The sequence below is a fragment of the Cupressus sempervirens genome, chromosome 5 (assembly GCF_028749045.1).
Source record: "Cupressus sempervirens isolate cs-2001-9-10 chromosome 5, ASM2874904v1, whole genome shotgun sequence".
NCBI classification, from domain to species: domain Eukaryota; kingdom Viridiplantae; phylum Streptophyta; class Pinopsida; order Cupressales; family Cupressaceae; genus Cupressus; species Cupressus sempervirens.
The window spans coordinates 294,018,983-294,038,852 of NC_143122.1; the positions used below are offsets into that span (position 1 = coordinate 294,018,983).

A 19,870-nucleotide genomic window follows, 5' to 3' on the forward strand; every position below is an offset into this window, starting at 1 on the left:
TGCATGTTTTAAAAACTCCTCATGATGCAAATTGCACCTTTTAGGAGTCATTGCATATTTTAAGTGAAAGCTCATGTTTTGGATGCAATAGCACATTTAAGTCATAAAATTCACCTTTCTGATGTCATTGCATATTTTAAGTGAATTAATATGCAATGGCATCAAAAAGGTCCACTTTTGATGGTCTTGTGCTTCTAAGTTGAACTTTATATGCAATGACATGTAAAATGTCCACTTTTGATGGATTTTACATGTAATGGCATATAAAATGTTACTTAAATGGGACATAAACCATATTTACATATGATATTAAAAATAGAACATATAAATATCATTTAAAAAGTAACGTTTAAATGAGCATTTGATTTAAATGTCAAAATTAAACTAAACTATATAGTTAATATAGTCACTTTACTGAAAAATCAAAAAGTAACTCAACTTAAAATTATAACATAAAGTGCACTATAGTTACTTTCGGTAAAAATTTAAAAGATAAAGTAACTTAAAAATATAACATAAAGTGAATTTAAGTTATATTTTTCAAAAAGTGAATGTCAAATTAGAAATATAACATGATATTTTTAATTCATGTTGTTGCATCAAAAAGTCCACTTTTTGGGCACTAAAATGGCTATATCTCTTGACTAACAACTTTGATTGAACTCTAGGTTAGATCAAATCGAAGGGGAAAACAAAAGCCATGACCTAAGCAAGACCAGAGAACTAAAAACCTACAAACACAAACTCAAAAGTGAAGAAAATGATGATGAAGGCTTCAAAAATCAATCATAGGCTCGACAAAATGAAAAACGAAAAAAAATTGAAAAAAATTCTAGTAAAACAATTCGATATACAAATTGGAGTTGATTGATCGATCAACATTAAGCAATTAAATATCAAATTCAACTTAGAGAGATGCAAAAGTAGCTTGATAAAGTTTTTTGCTGTTACCAACATTTTGTGATGACAAAATGCAGGACAATAGTATTCAATTGACTTTCACTTTGAAATTGTGTAGTCTCCCAAGCATGATATTGTGCCACCCAAGTTACCCTAGGAACCTATTGACCTACATCCTAGTGAAATTGTTCCTATCAATCTAGGTCTAGTTGTTCCTCCTGACTTAGATTTGGTACTTCTACTCTTTGACCAAAATGGTTAGCCAAGGCCATAGGCGATCCTCATAATAATGAGCTCATTGAGAGTAGATCATCTAGAAATGAGAGCACACACTAAAATACAATAAACTTTGTCCTTATTACCAATATTTATAGTGTTTATGAGCCTCAGTTCTATTCATAGGCTAAAGGTGCACCCAAGTCAGAACAAACTATTGAAGCAAAACATTGTAGTCTTCTGAAGAACAACACTTGAGTCCTTTTTGACCTTCTATTTTGGAATAAGCCTATTGGCTGCAAATGGGTGTGTCATGTACAAGGCTGATGGAACTCTTGATAAATATAAGGCTTGGCTACTTGCAAGATGAGGGCATTGATTATGAGGAGATTTTTTCTGCCATGACCAAAATGAGTACCATTTGGCTTGTCCTCGCCATTTCAGCTTATTTTGGATGGAAAGCCCATCAAATGTATATCATGAGTGCATTTCTAAATGGCAACTTGCAAGAAGTCTATATAACATAGCTGCCTAGTTTCAAGGTTGTTGGTAAAGAACACTAGGTATGCAAATTGGTGAAAGCATAGTTGGAAAAATCTGTTGACTCCTTTTTGACTTGGATAGATTCGCGAGTCTATGAGTGAGCCAAGTCTACACAAATTCTCGAGTTGGGTCTGGGAGAGTCAATGGATTGGACTTGGGAGATTTTTCGGACTTGAACATGGACTTGGGAGTCCTTGAATGATACTCTTGAAGTTTGATGAGAATGCCCAACCAAGATTAAAACATAAAAAGTTTACTTTTCATCACTTTTATGTGTTGTTATAACTTATTGCTCAAAACATGTTTGTGGGGTTATTAATTTGTTTTATGTACACTATGGTTTTCCCTTTTTCCAAGTCCTTGCCAAGTCCTTTCCTGAGTTTTTTGAAGTTTGAGTCCTAGTCCAATTTTTTGGGCTGTTGTGTCCGAGTTTTCTAACTATGGGTAGAAGCACTCTATGGCTTAAAATAGGTGATTTTAGCTTGGTACTTAAAGATTGACATGTATGTTAGTGATCAAGGCTTTCAGAGGAGTCCTTTTAATTCAAATTTGTATCTCAAAAATACTGGTGGTGATATACTTCTACTTGTCTGTGTTGATGACTTGATTATTATTGGCAATTCAACACTCTTGATTGAGCAGATCAAATAGAATTTGTGTTAGTCTTTCAACATGACGGATTTTGGACTTTTGCGTTATTTCTTAGGTATTGAGGTTTGGCAGATTGATGATAATTTTTTAAATATCTCAATCAAAATATGCTAGGTGTTTGCTAGACAAATTTTGGATGCAAGATTGCATACCTACATCCACATCTATGGAGAAAGGGCTCTAAAACTTGTCTACCAAATTAGATTCACTTCTGATGGATGAATCTATGTTTAAGCAATTAGTGGGCAGTCTCATCTATGTGATTGCCACTAGACCTGACCTTAACTATTTTGTGAGTTAAATCTCTAACTTGTGTGATTGCCAAACACGGTCTCCAATTTCTGCTTAATGATTTTCTGGTGTCATCCATGTGTGCCTTGGTAACCTTGAATAAAACCTTTACTTGCTCTTATTTATGATTGACAATGAGTTTAGTCGCTTCTTACAATTGCAAAGCCCTTTAATTTATTTTATTGGTCTTCACAGGCAAAATGAAGAGGTACAACCTGTTGTAGAATGGTATCAGTTCTCCAACTCTAAGTATTGACCCTCAAATGGCTTGAAAAAAGTTTTCTATTAGACACCCATGAGCCAGAAATGATGTAGAATGATTAGGGATATGTCTAATCACTGCAACAATTTGAGTTCGTTCCCAATTGTGTGAAATATGTTGCTCTAGGATTTGTAGACTTCTCTCAAGAAGAGGTGCGAGAATTTTTTGTAAAGAATGATCCAAATGATGCTCCAAAACTCTTTTGTTGACTTTTATTTTCAGCCCTAAACCTAATGTCAAATTAGGGATTCATTTGCCTCTTTATTTTACTTTATTAAAGAGTGATTAAAATATCACCTTTTTATTATTTTATTATTTCATGCGGATACATCTAGGGAAGGGGTCTTTAACTTATTATAATTTCATAAATTTGTTCTATTACAAAGTAATTATAATATTAATTTATTTACCTCCTTAGGAAATATTAGTTTTTTTTTACTAATCCATAAAATGCGAAGCTGGGCCCAAAATTGAATGCAATTTGAAGTAATATGATCTTTGGTGATAACTAAACCCCTGGTGATAACTAAACCCCTATAGGCTAATTTACAATTCCTCCTACAAATTAGGACCTCACCCTAAAAAGTAGGAACTCACCCTAAAAAATAGGAGCTGCACACAAAACAACAAAAACTACCCAAGTGGCCCTTGTACTGCGATGTGGTTTCTTGAAAGGTAATCCTATCAAGTACTAGTTCTCCTAAAAAAGTAGGAGACCTTCCTAAAAAATAGAAACTTTCATCAGAAAGATAAAAAAAGGTTCATAGAGCCCCTGCAAAGCTCTATGATCCACAAAATGAGTTCCCTAACCATGTCGGTGACCTATAGGAGCTCGAGTGTTAGGCCAACCCTGCGCTCATTTGCTTGTCACCTAGGAAGGGGGCATTACAAAGTTACAACTAGGGATCCGACTACAAACATTCCCATCAAGTCTTTGGGCTTGGACAAGTTTGTAAAATTTAAGGGCCATTTTTGTGTCGTTGACTAGATTGACCATTTAGGGAGGGTATTGGAATAATAATTACATATTTTTATAGTTAATGGTTGATAATGTAATTTTAAGTCTGGTTAGATAGTTTTTAAATTAGCCTTTTCTTATTAATTATTTCTTCAAGAAACATCATCAATGTGATTGCCTATATATGTACATTTCATTCTTTGAATAACATTAAGCAATTGCAATTGTGTATCCAAGATGCCTGTACATGCACTGGTTTAAAACTTTAATAAATTCTTGGAATCATGGAGCTAAACAAATTGTTGAACTTGTTATGATTATTATATATTGAATTATGAAAACAGAGTTACTGTATATTGGCAATTACAATAATTATAAAAGAAACAAACATAAACAAAAGAAAACATTAGAAACTACCTAAACTAACTAAGATAACCATTAAAGAAATACTTCACTATTTTAATACCCTCCCTTAATGGTCATTGTTCTAACAAACCTACTTTTGGTTATAAATGCATAGAAGGCTGCTCCCTTTAGTCACAAATGCATAGAGAAGGCTGCCTCCTTCTCTTCAGAATGCTCTGCTGCTAAGACCCTCAGTTTTGTAAAACTTTTGAAAATGACCATGATAGTTAAGACCCTTCCAACCTTATTTTGTGAAACAAAATTGTCCCTCTTTGTAGCTGGAGACACCAAGTTCAACTTGTGAAACTGAAACAACAATTTAGAGGAAAAAAAATCTTCAAACCCTCCAATGCTTGAGAAAAATAGACATGATTTTGTTCAAAAAATTGGCAAAAACTTCTAGGATTTTTGTAGGAAAAATCACCAAACCTCCAATGATTTTTCTTTTTTGTGGACAAAATAAAAAATTCCTAAGAGCAGCTGTGATGTCCCTTTCTGAAATTAAATTTATAATAAATAATTAATAAAATTAAAATATACATTTAAATGATAATAAGCTATAATATAATATAATGGTAAGAAACGAGTTGTATAATGACTTATGTTGGGCTTTCCTTAAGGATATCAATTGAGATTATCTTGTTGCTAGGAAGATATATATGACTAACTATCAATTAGTCAAAGTCTAACTACAAAAGAATCGATAAATGAAGACAATTCAAACACAAACTAGAAAATTGTTAGTAATCTGCTGTAAGATATTTTTGAACATCCATTTTTAGATTGATAACTAGCTGGTATGATCATGTCTTGAATAAGTTCACATATGTCAAAGGATATATTTGGTGATTATGTATCACAGAGACAGCTATATCATTATCGCAGAGAAGATGGTTAGGTATCACAAAGACGACACTTGATAAAGGTGCAACATTAAGTATCGAACTACTTGTGATGAATAAAAATTGACAGGAAATAATTAGCTGAGTTGTTTTAATAGTTACCAAATGGAAGCTTTCGTAGCATCCGTTTACTACTGCTTAGCATAAGGGGTAAGCTTGTATAGCAATATCAATTTAAAAGAGGTAGATAGATATGTTCCCATGCTTGCATATTATACACACACAATGTACATGTGCATCTATAGACCATTCAAGATTACTAAAAGACATCAAACTATTCGTGATGGAAGGTGATTGGTTTTATGAATTAATGTCAACTCATACAAAATTTCAAATAATGAGTGGAAATCTTTATTGTTCTGGGAATTGCGAACAAAACATGACCTCTGTTAAGTGCACAATTCTTTGATACTTGGCAACAAAAAGAAAAATCAATGGACAAGAGATCTCTTAAAATTTATGCTTTCCATGAGTGCTTAGGATGTTACTGTGAATACTTTATTCACCTGTAATGATAAGGGCACAAAAGAAATCATAGCAGTTAATATTTATCAGTTTTAGTCAGCGACTATATTAAGTCATTTTTAACAAGCAATAGCTGAGGAACAAAACAGCGATCCATATTAAACTAAGCTGCTCATTTGTAATGGAAGAGTGTGAGTCAGATAAGCCTTTTAAAGAGGAGGAGAAACTCTTATCTTTGTACAAGCAAATGTTCACAAAATTATTTTCCTTTTTTTTAAAATTTGCTATTTTGTTCCATGCATAATTTGCACTTTGAAACATGAGGTGTAGCATAGCTTCTAATATATTTATCTGGTGGCAGGTAAAAATTCCAGTTCAACAATCCTATCTCTGGTATGGTTCTTCTGATGGTGATGATAGTGATCCCCAGGTTTGTGATTATATCATTTTCATGTTCTAATTGAAATTGAAACATGAAGATGGTGTATTTGTGTTTTTTATACGTATATTAGAAATATTTTATATCCATTTCTTTCTATACAAAATCTGCTTGAGTATTGATTTTATAGTTGTTCATGAAGGCTTCTGGAGCATATATTTTTCGTCCAAATGGTGCCCCGCCAACAGCTATTTTAGGAATGGTAATGTAATAGCCTTTTTAAAATTTAACTAGAATAACAATATTGTTCTTCTTAAGAATAATTTGGCCGATTTCTCAGAATGTAAAAAATAATCCTTTGCTAAAGGAAATTATGCCACAGGTCCCATTGACTATCTTGAGTGGACCTTTGGTTCATGAAGTCCATCAGAAATTCAATTCATGGATCTATCAGGTTCGTATTCATTCAATGAAAGCTATTTAGTTAAATCAGTTTTATTAAATTTCCTTCTGTTTGCATAATTTGTTCTTGTATATTGCATGTCAAACAAAGCAGAGGATAAATATAGTAACAGTTGAAAATAATTGGGTTTGAGTCTTCTTAATAGTAAATGTTTCTGGTATTGACATAGTAAATATGAACAAGGATATGTGAAACTAAATCTACAATTTACAACTTAAGTTTTCTCTTGGCCATAGTTGAACATAGCAGATATCCCTTTTGAATGAGTTCAATATTTTGCTTCCAATGATTTCTTTCGAAATGTTGATAACTTTTTGCTATCATAACTATGAATTTTATTGGTTTTAGTCAGCTCTTTATAATCTTAAGAGGTGATGATATGTGGCCTGCCTATTTTGTTCTTTATAAATCATTAGGAAATTGGTGTCGTAGGTAAATATTGGGTAGCCGACGGACCCTTTCGGGAAGGTTCTTGTTATGTAGCCGATAGGCCCTTCGATAATTGTCATGTAGCCGACGGACCCCTTCGGGAAGGTTCTTCGGAAAGTATTTATACCCCCTTCGAGAAGCATTGTATTCATCTTACCTTATGAAGCATAATGTAATGTTTTGGCATATGCGAATAATCTAAGGAGTTTTGTTTTTCTTGTTTCCATTATCTGTATGCATTGATTTATTTTACCCATACGGTAAACATTTAGTGCCGTTGCTCGATGGACCTGGTACGATGACAGGCAAATGAAGATTAAATGCCAAATGAATTGAACAAGAATAAGAATAAGTTGAAGGAAAAGGATGAATTACGCGCAGCGCATAAAACTTTAATTTTTGCACAACAGGCTGAACGCAGACAAAGATTTCAGCAAGTTACCGACGGCCACAAAAGCACTGAAAAATTGTTGGAAGAGACCCGACAACGGCTCGATTTGGTCGAAGAAGTAAGGGAGGAGTTTCTGAACCTGTGTACGCCAAGGGAAGAGAATCCAGACGGAAGGGGATCGACTCACACGATTCAGAGTGTCAAGGGAGCACAAGCGTGGAGTGAACTCTTCGTTTGAGATATACTTTTGGAACAGACAGCTTCAATTGACGAAAACCCTTCTTCACAAAACAGCGCGGGTGTCAAAAACAATGCGAGTATCGAAAATAGCGCGGGTGTCGAAAACAGGGCGGGTGTGTAGAACAACGCAGGTGTGCAGAACAGCGCAGGTGTGCAGAACAACGCATGTGTGATACAAAACAACGCGGGTATTCAGAACAACGCGGGAGTGCAAAACAGTGCAGGTACACAACAAAATCCACAACATCTAGTAATGATGGCAAGACCAAAAGAGAAACTACCGAAGTTCGATGGCGATGGTACCACCGATCCCATTCGACATTGCAAAACATGTGAAACGATTTGGAGGGCAAATGGGATAATTGATGAAAACGATTGGATGAGACAATTTTCAGCCACCCTACGAGGCGTGGCAATTGACTGGTTTACTAGTACAGATCTGCAGAAGCTGGATAGTTGGAATAACATTAAAAAAGAGTTTCTGGCCGAATTTCAACTTTTGCGTGATGATAATGAAATTGTAGCAGAGATCTTCAATACTAAGCAAGGGAAGAACGAAACTGTTCGTGTCTACGCCAGGAAATTAAAAGATTTGATAAACAAAATGGAAAATAAGCCGGCGGATGGACTTTAGAAAAGGTGGTTCATGGAAGGTCTACGCCCAATCTTGCAGAAGAAAATGAAAATTGTGCTGCTATCGTCATACATGGAAGCTTATAACAGAGCATTGAACCTCGAAAGTGAGCAGAAGACAAAGAAGAAGACTAGCTCATCTAATTCGGATGATGATGAGCCTTTCGGAGAAGATAGCAGCGAAGATGAAGGCAGTAGCAAGAAGGTTTGCGCCCTACAGAAGGACATGATCCGCATGATGGAGTTTAAAAATATGCAGAAGGAGACAAAGAGCAGTGAGCTGTGGTGCGCAACGTGTAAAACCGACGGTCATACTAAAGGATCCTATCCAAAGAACCAATTCTGCGACATTTATCAGATCATGGGCCCTTCGACAAAGGAATGCTACTTTAACATGAAAACCAGAGGATCTCCGCAGGTGCTTCATACACAGGCAGCTTCCATGTCAGGAGGGAACGGAAATGCAAACATTGATGGTGCCACTTCGAGTGGGTACAGGAATAATAGCAGAGGGCAAAACAACAACAATAGCGGCAACAACAATAATGACAAAAGGAGTCGAATTCAGTATGATGCAAATGGTCGGCCAATAGTTCAATGCCGCGTATGCAATCTGTAGGGTCACTTTGCCCGAGAGTGCACAACGGCGAACACACCAAAGTTGCTATGCCGATGGTGTGGACCTGGCGATCATGACGATGCTAAGTGCCCGAAGTCTGGAGTAAACTTGATTATCGTCAGGACGGACGAGGAAGAAGTTTTGGCAATCACTCAGAAGCAGGCGAAGCTATACCTCGATCCGACGGAGGAAAAGAAGAATGGAGGAAGCACGGGCAAAGATCCAGAGAGCAATGCAGATAGAAACGACACACCTGAAGGACATGCCTAGTACCTCCGTATGGAACTGCGTAGAATAGAACATTGTAAAACAAATATTGCAAGCCGAGGTACCCGTCAGGATAAATGATCTGTTGCTCACTATGCCTCAGCATTGATCAGCACTCACAAACATCATTCCCGCTACTAAACTACCAGGAGAACATGGAAGGGAGCAGGGAAGTGGAGCACGTACAGGGGACAAAAAGGAGAAGGAAATTGGCGCAAGTGTAGAAGATCCGATGTTGTTAGCCCTCTCATCTGGACGCCATTCGACAATCGTCGAAATGGGAATTCTCGAGACTGTATTGATAGAAACGATTGTGGACAGAGGGTTCGGTGTCAATGTGTTGCCTGCAGATACCTGGAAAGAGTTGGGACAACCGACATTATGGCCGCCTACATTCTAGCTGCTAATGGCCGATCAATATGGAATCAAGCCATTGGGAGTCCTTATAGCACAACCAGTGATGATTGGAACACAACCATTCTTGTTGGATTTCGTCGTGATCCCACTGAAGTGGAGAGGATATGATGCCATTCTGGGTCGGGGGTGGCTGATACAAGCCAAGGCGAAGCATGATTGGAAGGAAAATACTTTATCACTTGAAAGCAAAAGGCAGAAGTAAGTCATCGATCTACACACTCAAATGGTTGGGGAAGAAGCTCTATCGTTAGATTCTGAAGAAGAAGAGGATGAAAGAAGGCAGAATATGGAACCAGATCAGGAGGGAGTCCTGCGGTTGGAAGGAGGATTGATAGATGATGATCTGGATTCAATAAACGGTCTTTACCACTAGCAGATAGAGGACTACGAACTCTTTCTGAGCTGTAATATGTTCAGAGTCGACGAAGGTAAGAAAGAAGGAAATGAATGTCCGAAGGAACATGGAGAAGCCGAAGGAGGAAATGAATGTTCAAAGCAACACAGAGAAGCCGAAGAAGGAAACACAAGTATGATTGAAGCTGAAGGAAAGAACATACAGTACGAACTCAAAAGGAGGAAAGATTCCACTGTACGACCACGCAAGAAGAAAGTATTACGTCAAACCACAGATATAGCAGAAAGGTCCCAGCAGCAAGGAAGACACATCATACGGTCCGCACAGGAAAGAAAGCGGAAGGGTTTAACAAAAGTTGTAGCAGTGTGGAGTGGACGTGTTATTGACAGCCAGAAGGGGCAGCTGACGGAGTCCATGGTATCGAGCTTCGGAAACAAACCGGGTGATATGGAAAACCAGATGGAGAGATCGTGTACCTTAAATAAACTTGATGAGCAACAGTTGCAGGAGTGGGCTACAGAGGTGACACAGAATAGGCTTAGAGCATGGCACGATAAGCACTTGAAACAGAACAAGTTTCAGACGAGGAAATGGGTGTTAAAGTATGATGGCCAGAATGAGATCAAGCCAGGCAAGTTCAAAGTTAAGTGGGTTGGAAAATATCAAATTCGGGAAGTGGGTGATAACGGAGCAGTAAAACAATGGATGCTAGACAGGATGGAAGTGTTTGATGTAGTGAATAGGTCAAAGTTGAATGTCTGCCATGAAAGAAGTAACGCACCTCCGTGGACGAACAACTGAGAGAAGACTGTAAGTGTTGTATATATGTAAATATTGTACATAGTTGTTTAAAAAGTGAAAAAAAAAAAACAAATTAAAATAAATAAATAAATAAATAAAATAAATAAATAAATAAAAAATAATAACTAAAAAAAAGAAGAAGAGAATGATGAAAGTCCATACGGTTTTCTGAAGGCTGATGCACCGTACGGCCTTCAGCTTGTACGGTCTGTTAAAGTTATTTTTGAGAGATTTTATGGCTTTTACCGTACGGCTTTATAAGCCTGTGTGCCGTGCGGATTTTTTTATGTGCCGTACGGATTTTTCATTATGTCATGGCTAGCGTACAGCTTTTTCAATCATTGAACGGGGTTTAAAGTTGCTCACCGTACGGATTTTAAAATGAGGATAGATTCTAAATAAAAGCTACCGTACGGATTTTCTGAAGAATGGTTGCTGTACGATTTTTAGGCATTGTACGGGTTTTTGAAGGAGTCACCATACAGAGTTTGGAGCTCTCGTGTTATTGCAGCCATACGGATTCCCAAGCAAGGAAGTGAAGATTCAATTTGTCAAAACAGGTTGCTGTACGATTTGAACAAGACTAGGTGCAGTATGGATTCGAGGATTCAACCCCAACCTATCATGTACGGACTTTAAAGGCGTCAAGCTTGAGGGATGGGATACTTGATACGTCAAGCCTCTCCTGTAGCCTGGTAGCCGTACAGAATGAATGGGTTTGCAGGAAAGAGGAAGTAGAAGAGCTAAAAAAAAAAAAAGTCGACAAATCAAGAATGCTCAGAATGAGTATCAGATGATGCCATAGGGAAGGGGAAGCACCAGCGGTTGCTAGAAAGAGTGGGATTAGGAGAAATTGCAGAAATAGTGTGTTCCGTGCATTTTTTCTGTGGCTGCCCCTCGACCCCGAATCGTTGCGGATATTAGTCGTGGAAAGTGTGACCAGTTGATGAAACTTGGAGCTGCTGTAGGCATAGTGTGCCAGAGGTGGAAAGATCTACTAAACAAGCATTTCGAGAGGAGTGTTACACTTGGAGTAGGTGTTGTCCGTGAAGCTATCTTGGTGGATGCAGAGAGAGCTTAGGAGGAGTTGATTATCCAGTTGAAGGCAATTCAGCGACACTTGGCTCAGTGGACCCAGAATTGGAAGCAGAGAAAGCGGCACTGGTGGCTATCAAGGTTAGCTTGACTTAGGAGACAGTGGTTACAGATGCCATGTGGACTGGAGACCAGTTTGGTTCAGGCACGGAACGAATGTGAAAGTGATGTGATAGAAGCAGATTTATCTTGTTGAAGTTAGTCAGTTAATTTATTTTGTTTTGTAATTATCGTCCGGAGACGACTTTTTCTTTTGGGGGGGATGATGTCGTAGGTAAATACTGGGTAGCCAACGGACCCTTTCGGGAAGGTTCTTGTTATGTAGCCAATGGGCCCTTTGGTAATTGTCATGTAGCCGACGGACCCTTTTGGGAAAGTTCTTTTGGGAAAGTTCTTCGGAAATTATTTATACCCTCTTCGAGAAGTGGAAGCATTGTATTCATCTTATCTTATGAAGCATAATGTAATGTTCTGGCATATGCGAATAATCTAAGGAGTTCTGTTGTTTGTGTTTCCATTATCTGTATGCATTGATTTATTTTACCCATACGGTAAACAATTGGCATGTCATAATAATTAATAGTTTTTGAGGATAAAATTTGTTTGTTGTAAGTGTAAATTTCTAGAATGTATAGAGATGGTTTGTGCTATGATTTTCTTGTTGAAATTGGAGATATCATTTGAGTCATGCATATGTTTCTACTATTTTGTTTCTAATAAACCATTATAAAAATGACATGTGATAATAAACAATAGTTTGGGAGGATAAGATTAATTTCTTGAAGGTTAAAGTTTAGGTCTACTAGAAATATAGACATGGTGCGTGTTAGGGTTTTTTGTTGAATTTGGACATATCCATCAGATGAAGCATATGTTTCTACCATTTACCTTTTGTGTGTTTTTCATTCAACTCCTTTGAGTAATACATTGTTGTAATATGCAAACTTAGACTCCACTTGGACTCAACAAACCTCAATTGTAATAACCAATAAAGAACTTGGGAAATTCTCGGTAAAACTTGACAAATGAAAAAATACTTGAATTTCATTAAAAATCATAATTTGAATGCAAAATATATATTGTTATAATCAATCGAAGACAAAGAATTTGTAAAGGATATTTACAATCACATGAGTTTGTGAAAAGTCCATATATCCAAAATGTATCATTTGCTAACAATCACAATTACATTTAAGAGTCATGATTTATGGTTGTCGGGCACCATAGGAACATAAAGTCTGCAAAGCTAAACTAGCAAAGTGCAAAATGTAACGTCCCCTCAGAATTGACAATAAGGGAATAAATTAATATATCATCTAATTCCTTGTAAGCTATTAATTATTACAAAGGAATTAATGATTAATTAATATTACTCCTTTGTAAGCTTGTTCTAAGAATATTATTAATTTATTAAATTATGGTGGCTATTTAGATCAAAATATTTGTCAGACCATTTTATTAATTTTCTCTTACAGGGTCTCATTCAAATTTGATTTTGGAGGGAGAAATTAATTGGAGGCAGTATTTAAGGAGATTATCTGGAGCATTCAAGCAAGGAAGTTTTGATTTCTACAACTATTTCTACTATGAGCTTTGGGAGCTACGTGACCTTGGAGTTTTGATGGTAATCCCAACCTAGTCTCATTCCAAATTTGTGAAGTCTCCATCAGGGAATGAATTTGTATCCATCTATACTTTGATTGTAATATGCTGAATTTTCACACAAATTTAATGAATTAAAACTAACAAAAGATCATTTCTTTTCAATGTTACATGAAAGACAGTTAGAACGACTTTAGTATCATCTACACATGATTAGCGTTTCATTTCAATTTATACATATTCAAGTAAAGAAATAACATATTTAATTGCTTCTTAATCTAATGAAAGAGAAACTAATCTTAACCATAATATACATGTACAATTCATAATTGAAAATGCAAAAAAATAAATATAAAATAAAAGACCCAGAGTTCAATTGTCTTGCATATAGACCGTATCCTTTAGTTGTGCAAGCCTTGGCTTTCGAAGGAGAGAAGCATTGCCAAGACCTTAACCTCCCAACCGCAGACCCTTAAGTATCCCCACATAGTCTCTATTGAGAAAGGTCCTTCATACATTAGGATTAGGCTTAGGACACCACTGTCTCACCGTTGAGCATCCTAGTGTTAGAGTGTTGGCTAAACAAGCAGCTAGGCTTAGGATACCTTCCATATACCTATTTGCCAACTGTTAGCAACCTTGACTTCTGTGATCACAACAACAACAATACCACTAACCCACCTTGGCCAAGGATTTCTAAGGGCACTATGTACCCGATCACCCACCGCGCGACTTGACAACAACACTTATACCATGGACTATCATGAGCTGACATGGATTTAGAACATCTTTTATTTCTTTCTTAAGTTACTGATTGTTCATTTCTTTTATCATGTAGGAATAAACCATAGTTTGGTGATTGCCCTTTCATACCCTTCATCTCGACTATGCTAGTCTTCCTGGATGAATCACTGAGTGGAAGTATAAGCATTTGTAATCACAGTGAATGCATCCGCTTGACCTAGGCCATGGCATTATAAAAGATAATTAATTCTGAAAAATCTATTCTTGATTCACAATTGTGCGGTCTCTTATCTCAAGGGATATATTTCAGATATCCCTATGTAAGTCCGCACTTCAGTTATCTATGATTCTTAATGGAAAATTATTTATATGAGAATGCCATAGTTCTGCTCAATCTGGAGCATTCTTACAATAATTTATATAGAGGAAAGAAGACAACAAATCATATCTTGATCGATCTCTAGCAATATTAATTTTACTTTCCAAATCTGGATTTCAACTATGGCTCATTATATTGATAAAAAAAAGAAGTTTTCAGCAGTTGTAAATTCATGACCTGATTGGAGGTTGTCCCTTGAAAAGGCTCAAATGGTTCCTCAGCAATGTTGGAATCATGATCACTGGTTACTATGAAGTGCAAGAATTATATCAATCGGCTACTGTTGTCTAGTGCAAGGAACTCGGCATCGAAATGAGGAATATGATCAAGGCAATGCCTGAAGAAGGTGGAACTGCTATCTACTGTAAAGTAGAGATGGCAGATAGTATATGTCTGCTGGAGAAATGTATTGAACTCGTAGAGAAAATGTGAAGCAAGAATGAAAGGAAAATATTTAGATCGCAGGTGATGGTATTCACTTTGCTGAAGGTAAGAATGTTGTTTTCCAAATGAGCTATTGTTCATAAATCTTTGCCTTCTCGGCTGCATGCTCAGTTACAAGGAAGATTGTGAAGGTGGCGAGGAGTTACAATATAAAAGGCCATTGGCTCGATGTGGCAAAAAATTATTAAAATGACCACTGAAATATTATAAGGCTCGATGGAATGATATAGAAATATGGCCATTCAAGTTGGAATAATAAGGCTATTGCCAAAGAATAAAATTAACTCATGCTAATATCTTAAATAATAATAGCATACCATACCATACCTACCTATACTTTTGTATCTGTCGATCGATCGATCTATCTATCTATCTTAAGACCATATCTAGCATATATGCCTTATGTTAAGTGGGTGTATACATATGTCTTATTCTAATTCATGCATACATACATGTATGTATGTGTGTATATATATACACATATGCAAATGCTATGGTATTATTGTATTAAGGCATGACAATATCACGTGAAGCTTTGAGATCATCAATTTATAAGGTAACACATTTTTAATTTAATGCTTAGTAGTGATCTTCATTTAATAATGCATATTTATTGACCCCATAGCTCATGGTAGTCCCTATTATACTCTTGCTTGCCTAATCATTATCCCTTAGCCTTGGTGGTTAGAATTCGTACCTGTTGACTCATAGGTGGAGGGTGGCCCTTGCTTAATTCCTCTCTGGCAATGCTTCCCCACGTTCGACGTGCTCCTGCAAGAAAATAAATTCTGGATGATAAAATTTTATCCCTCAAAATAATCACAATTACTATAGAAAGTTATTATTCCTAAAACATCATAATGGCTAACAACCATTCCACTTATTTATAATGAATAACCAACTTTCCAAGATTTCAAGATAACAATATAATATCATAATGATCAACTAACATGTCATCTTCACATGAAATTATAACGATTACCAGCTTACCATTTCACATGATCATAACTAATTTTACCTATCAACTAACTTCACATGAAACCTCAACGACTACATGAACATTTTTAAATTAGGTAAAATTTGGGATGTAACATTGATCATGATATCAAGTGAAATAAGAATGTAATAACAAAGTTTCTTGGTGCATATGTATAGTCATTGGTGCAATCTTCCATTGATCCACTGTGGGATCTTTCCATTCATTTGTTGTGAGTTACAATAAGGGGAATGATTCATGTTTGCCAACAAAGTCGCCTTAGCATTGTGGACCTAAGTTGCTTCTTGAGATCCTACAAGCTAGTCATGAATTGCAGACTTTGGAAGGTGATTTATTGCAACAATGATAAATTCCTTAGGGGCGATTGACACAAAAACAATGATTACCTCGGAGGACAATTGATACAAAAAAGATACTTTGCTTGGAGGGCAATTACAACAAAGATAATTCCCAGTACTTTGATAATCAAACCAAGTGAAGGATTCAACAATTGAGGATGTAATAACATAGTTTCTTGGTGCATACAATTTCCCCTTGCTGATGCAATCTTTGCATTGATCCTCTGTGAGCTACAATAAAGGGAATAATTCATGACTGCCAACAAGCTTGCCTTAGTATTGCAAAGTTGATTTGTCTTCTAACATTTTATACACTAGTAATAGAATTGCGGACCTTGGAAGGCGATTGTTGAAACAATGATAAATTCCTCAAGGACAATTGGTGCAACATGAATATTTTCCTTGGAGGGCAATTGATACAACATAGATACTTCCCTTGGAGGGGATCGATGCAACAAAGATAACTCCCAACAAAGCATTCACCTCAAAAAGTCAATCGAACCATACCACTATATGATATCTTCTCTTAACATGGAACATTAGACAAATCACTACAACACATAAGCTTCAAAATTGATGAAACTCAACAACAATGCAATGCCAATTGCCATCATGAAACTAAGTTTGACTACCCCAACGTTTATACATTAGATGCAATAAACACTTTAATAGCATTTTGCACCATGAGCATCAAGTCTCGGCTCTAATAGAACCTTAGAGATATTGATCAACTTTGCAAACCACCTTTCTATGTAGAGGAACTCCCTTAATCCAATATACATAGGTTGACATCCTATTATTGCTTGTTTACCCAGATTTCTTGTAAATTGTGATCCTTGCAATAGGTGAAAATAGAACTCTCTCTGTTAATGGTTTAATCAATAAACTTCATCCAGGTATTGCACTTTACTTTGGATTTGGAATTAATGCATTTATATTCTTAGGTTTGAATTAATCTTTGTAAAGATTAACATTTCATTCAAATCTTTGGAAGTATTCCTTTGCATTTTGCTGAAAATATGGCTAGGACATTTTACTGACATCGGGGCTGGTTTTCGTGGCAGACTATGTTGTGAATGAATTAAAGAGAGAACAGGGGATTGAGGAAATAGTGGCATCCAACTGAAGTCCTAGAAGACAAGATAGTGTCAGGAATTCTGCGAGCTCATCAAGATTCAATCTCCAATAAGAAGCAAGCAACCTTGATACTATGATGAAAGAACTCACAACCATTTCACTATTGCATCTAGTTTGAGACCCATGATGCCTACCTTCCCACCTAGAGTTGAGCATCAATAGGGTCATGCTTTCACACTGATCGAGCAATAGAAACAATCCATACATGATTGGTTAGATGCAAAATTACAACAAGAAATGGCCCTTAAGGATTACATGGATCTTAATATGAGGCATGTTCCCAACTGAGGTAATAGAGATTACAATAATGATTTGACGAGGAATATTGACAAGCTTAGTCTACCCTTCTTTGATGGTTCAGAGAAGACTAAAGCACATGCTTGAGTATAGAAGGTGAACACATATTTTTCAGCTTGACCCTATTGCATAAGACAAAATGATTAAATATGTAGCATTGCTTCTTGATAGGATTGCTCATGGGTGGTGGTCTCAGAATATCATGATCAAATCACTTTATATGTTGATTATATGGAGAGACTTATTAAGAGATTTGATGGGAAGACTTTGTTAGGTGGCAATTTTGTAAGTCACTATGACCACAACTTACAAAACCGTGGGTAGTTTGCAACTGATAATTTTTAAGGGTCAATAGCAAAACAATTGTTCCAATCACAACATATGAGACAGTCTCTCCTACTCCCCTCACCCCCTATTGTTGCTGGAATCAACAAAACACTTAAGTGCATATTTACACTAAGGTAAATTAGGGTAATAGAGATTACAATAATGATTTGATGAGGAAGACTAACAAGCTTAGTCTACCCTTCTTTGATGGTTCAGAGAAGACTAAAGCACATGCTTGGGTATAGAAGATGAACACATATTTTTCAACTTGACCCTGTTGCATAAGACAAAACGATTAAGCATGTAGCATTGCTTCTTGACAGTATCTTATGAATGGTAGCATCTCAAAATATCATTATCAACTCACTTTATATGTTGATTTGTTAGAGAGACTTATTAAGAAGTTTGATGGGAAGAATTTGCTGGCTAGCAATTTTGTAGGTCACTATGACCACAACTTACAAAACCGTGGATAGTTTGCAATTGACAATTTTTAAGGATCTCTTGCAATACAATGGTTCCAACAACAACATATGAGACAAAGTCTCTCCTACTCCTACCACCCCCTATTGCTACTAGAATCAACAAAACACAAAACTACTTATTTACACTAAGGTAAATTAGCGTAATAGAGATTACAATAATGATTTGATGAGGAAGATCAACAAGCTTAGTCTACCCTTCTTTGATGGTTTAGAGAAGACTAAAGCACATGCTTGGGTATAGAAGGTGAACACATATTTTTCAGCCTGACCCTATTGTATATGACAAAACAATTAAATATGTAGCATTGCTTCTTGATGGGATTGCTCATGGGTGGTGGCATCTTAGAATATCATGATCAAGTCTCTTTATATGTTGATTTCATGGAGAGACTTATTAAGAGGTTTGATGGGAAGAATTTGTTGGGTGGCAATTTTGTAAGTCACTATGACCACAACTTAAAAAATCGTCGATAGTTTGCAACTGACAATTTTTAAGGATCAATTGCAAAACAATGGTTATAGCCACAACATGAGACAAAGTCTCCCCTACTCCCCCCACCCCCTATTGTTGCTGGAATAAACAAAACACTTAACTACTTATCTTCAGTAAGGTAAATTAGGGCTGGATAATTATCCTATTCTCTTTTTTAGAGTGATGTATGCTTTTACATCTAAAAAGTGAGATGTATTTCAAAACATGCATCCTCCCCCAAAAGGTCCGATTTTTCTTATGTGCATATTTTAGAACATGCAATAGCACCCAAAAGGTGTGATTTTGATGAGATACATATTTTAAAACATGCAAGTGACCCAAAAAGGTCTGATTTTGACCAAAAACATGTTATAATATATGCAATGACACGCAAAAAGTCTAATTTTGAAGAACATGTTTTTGTCCTCCAAGAACCTGATTTTGATCATAAGTAGAGATTTTCTCAATGGATTTGCATGAGATTTCTTCCATTCGAGGCGTTTTTGATTGGAAATGAGTTTTCTTGCATTTAAAATGAATTCAACAAGCTAAAAAATGTTTTTGGAAGCTCCCTCTAGGGCACGTTTTTGGAGAAATCAGAAAAAAAAATCCATTTTTGCTCCATGTTTTGAGTTCAGAGCAGATTGATTTGGCTTTTTCTAGGATTGCATTACATATTGATGCATATTTTGGTGTTTAAACACCAAAACATTTTGATCTTGCATCATGGAAAAACACGTTTTTGGCTAAAAACGTCCCAAGTGTACATGTTCTTCCAAACATTGGATCTTGGAGTGTTTTTAGGGCATGTTTTGGTATCTTTTACCAACTTCTCCTTGATTGCTGCTTTCTCCCATTCAAATTTGTGAAAGTTTGAAAGATTCAAACCTTTTTGAAGAATTTTTCAAACATTGGAGCATCGTTTTTCTTCATTTTTGGCACATGTAAGTGGACTCTTTCTTTCTT

The 19,870-nt window shown here is 36.2% G+C and overlaps 1 protein-coding gene across 3 annotated transcripts in view; it reads left to right on the forward strand.

Moving 5' to 3' along the window:
* LOC149555732 (alpha-mannosidase-like) overlaps positions 1-19,870 on the forward strand; it is a 241,173-nt gene that overhangs the window by 149,525 nt on the left and 71,778 nt on the right. For all 3 annotated transcript variants that reach the window (XM_089829873.1, XM_089829872.1, XM_089829871.1), the window contains exons 17-19: positions 5,955-6,023; positions 6,175-6,234; positions 6,355-6,426. In XM_089829873.1, coding sequence (XP_089685999.1) covers positions 5,955-6,023; positions 6,175-6,234; positions 6,355-6,426 — 201 coding nt within the window. The remainder of the gene's footprint in view (positions 1-5,954; positions 6,024-6,174; positions 6,235-6,354; positions 6,427-19,870) is intronic.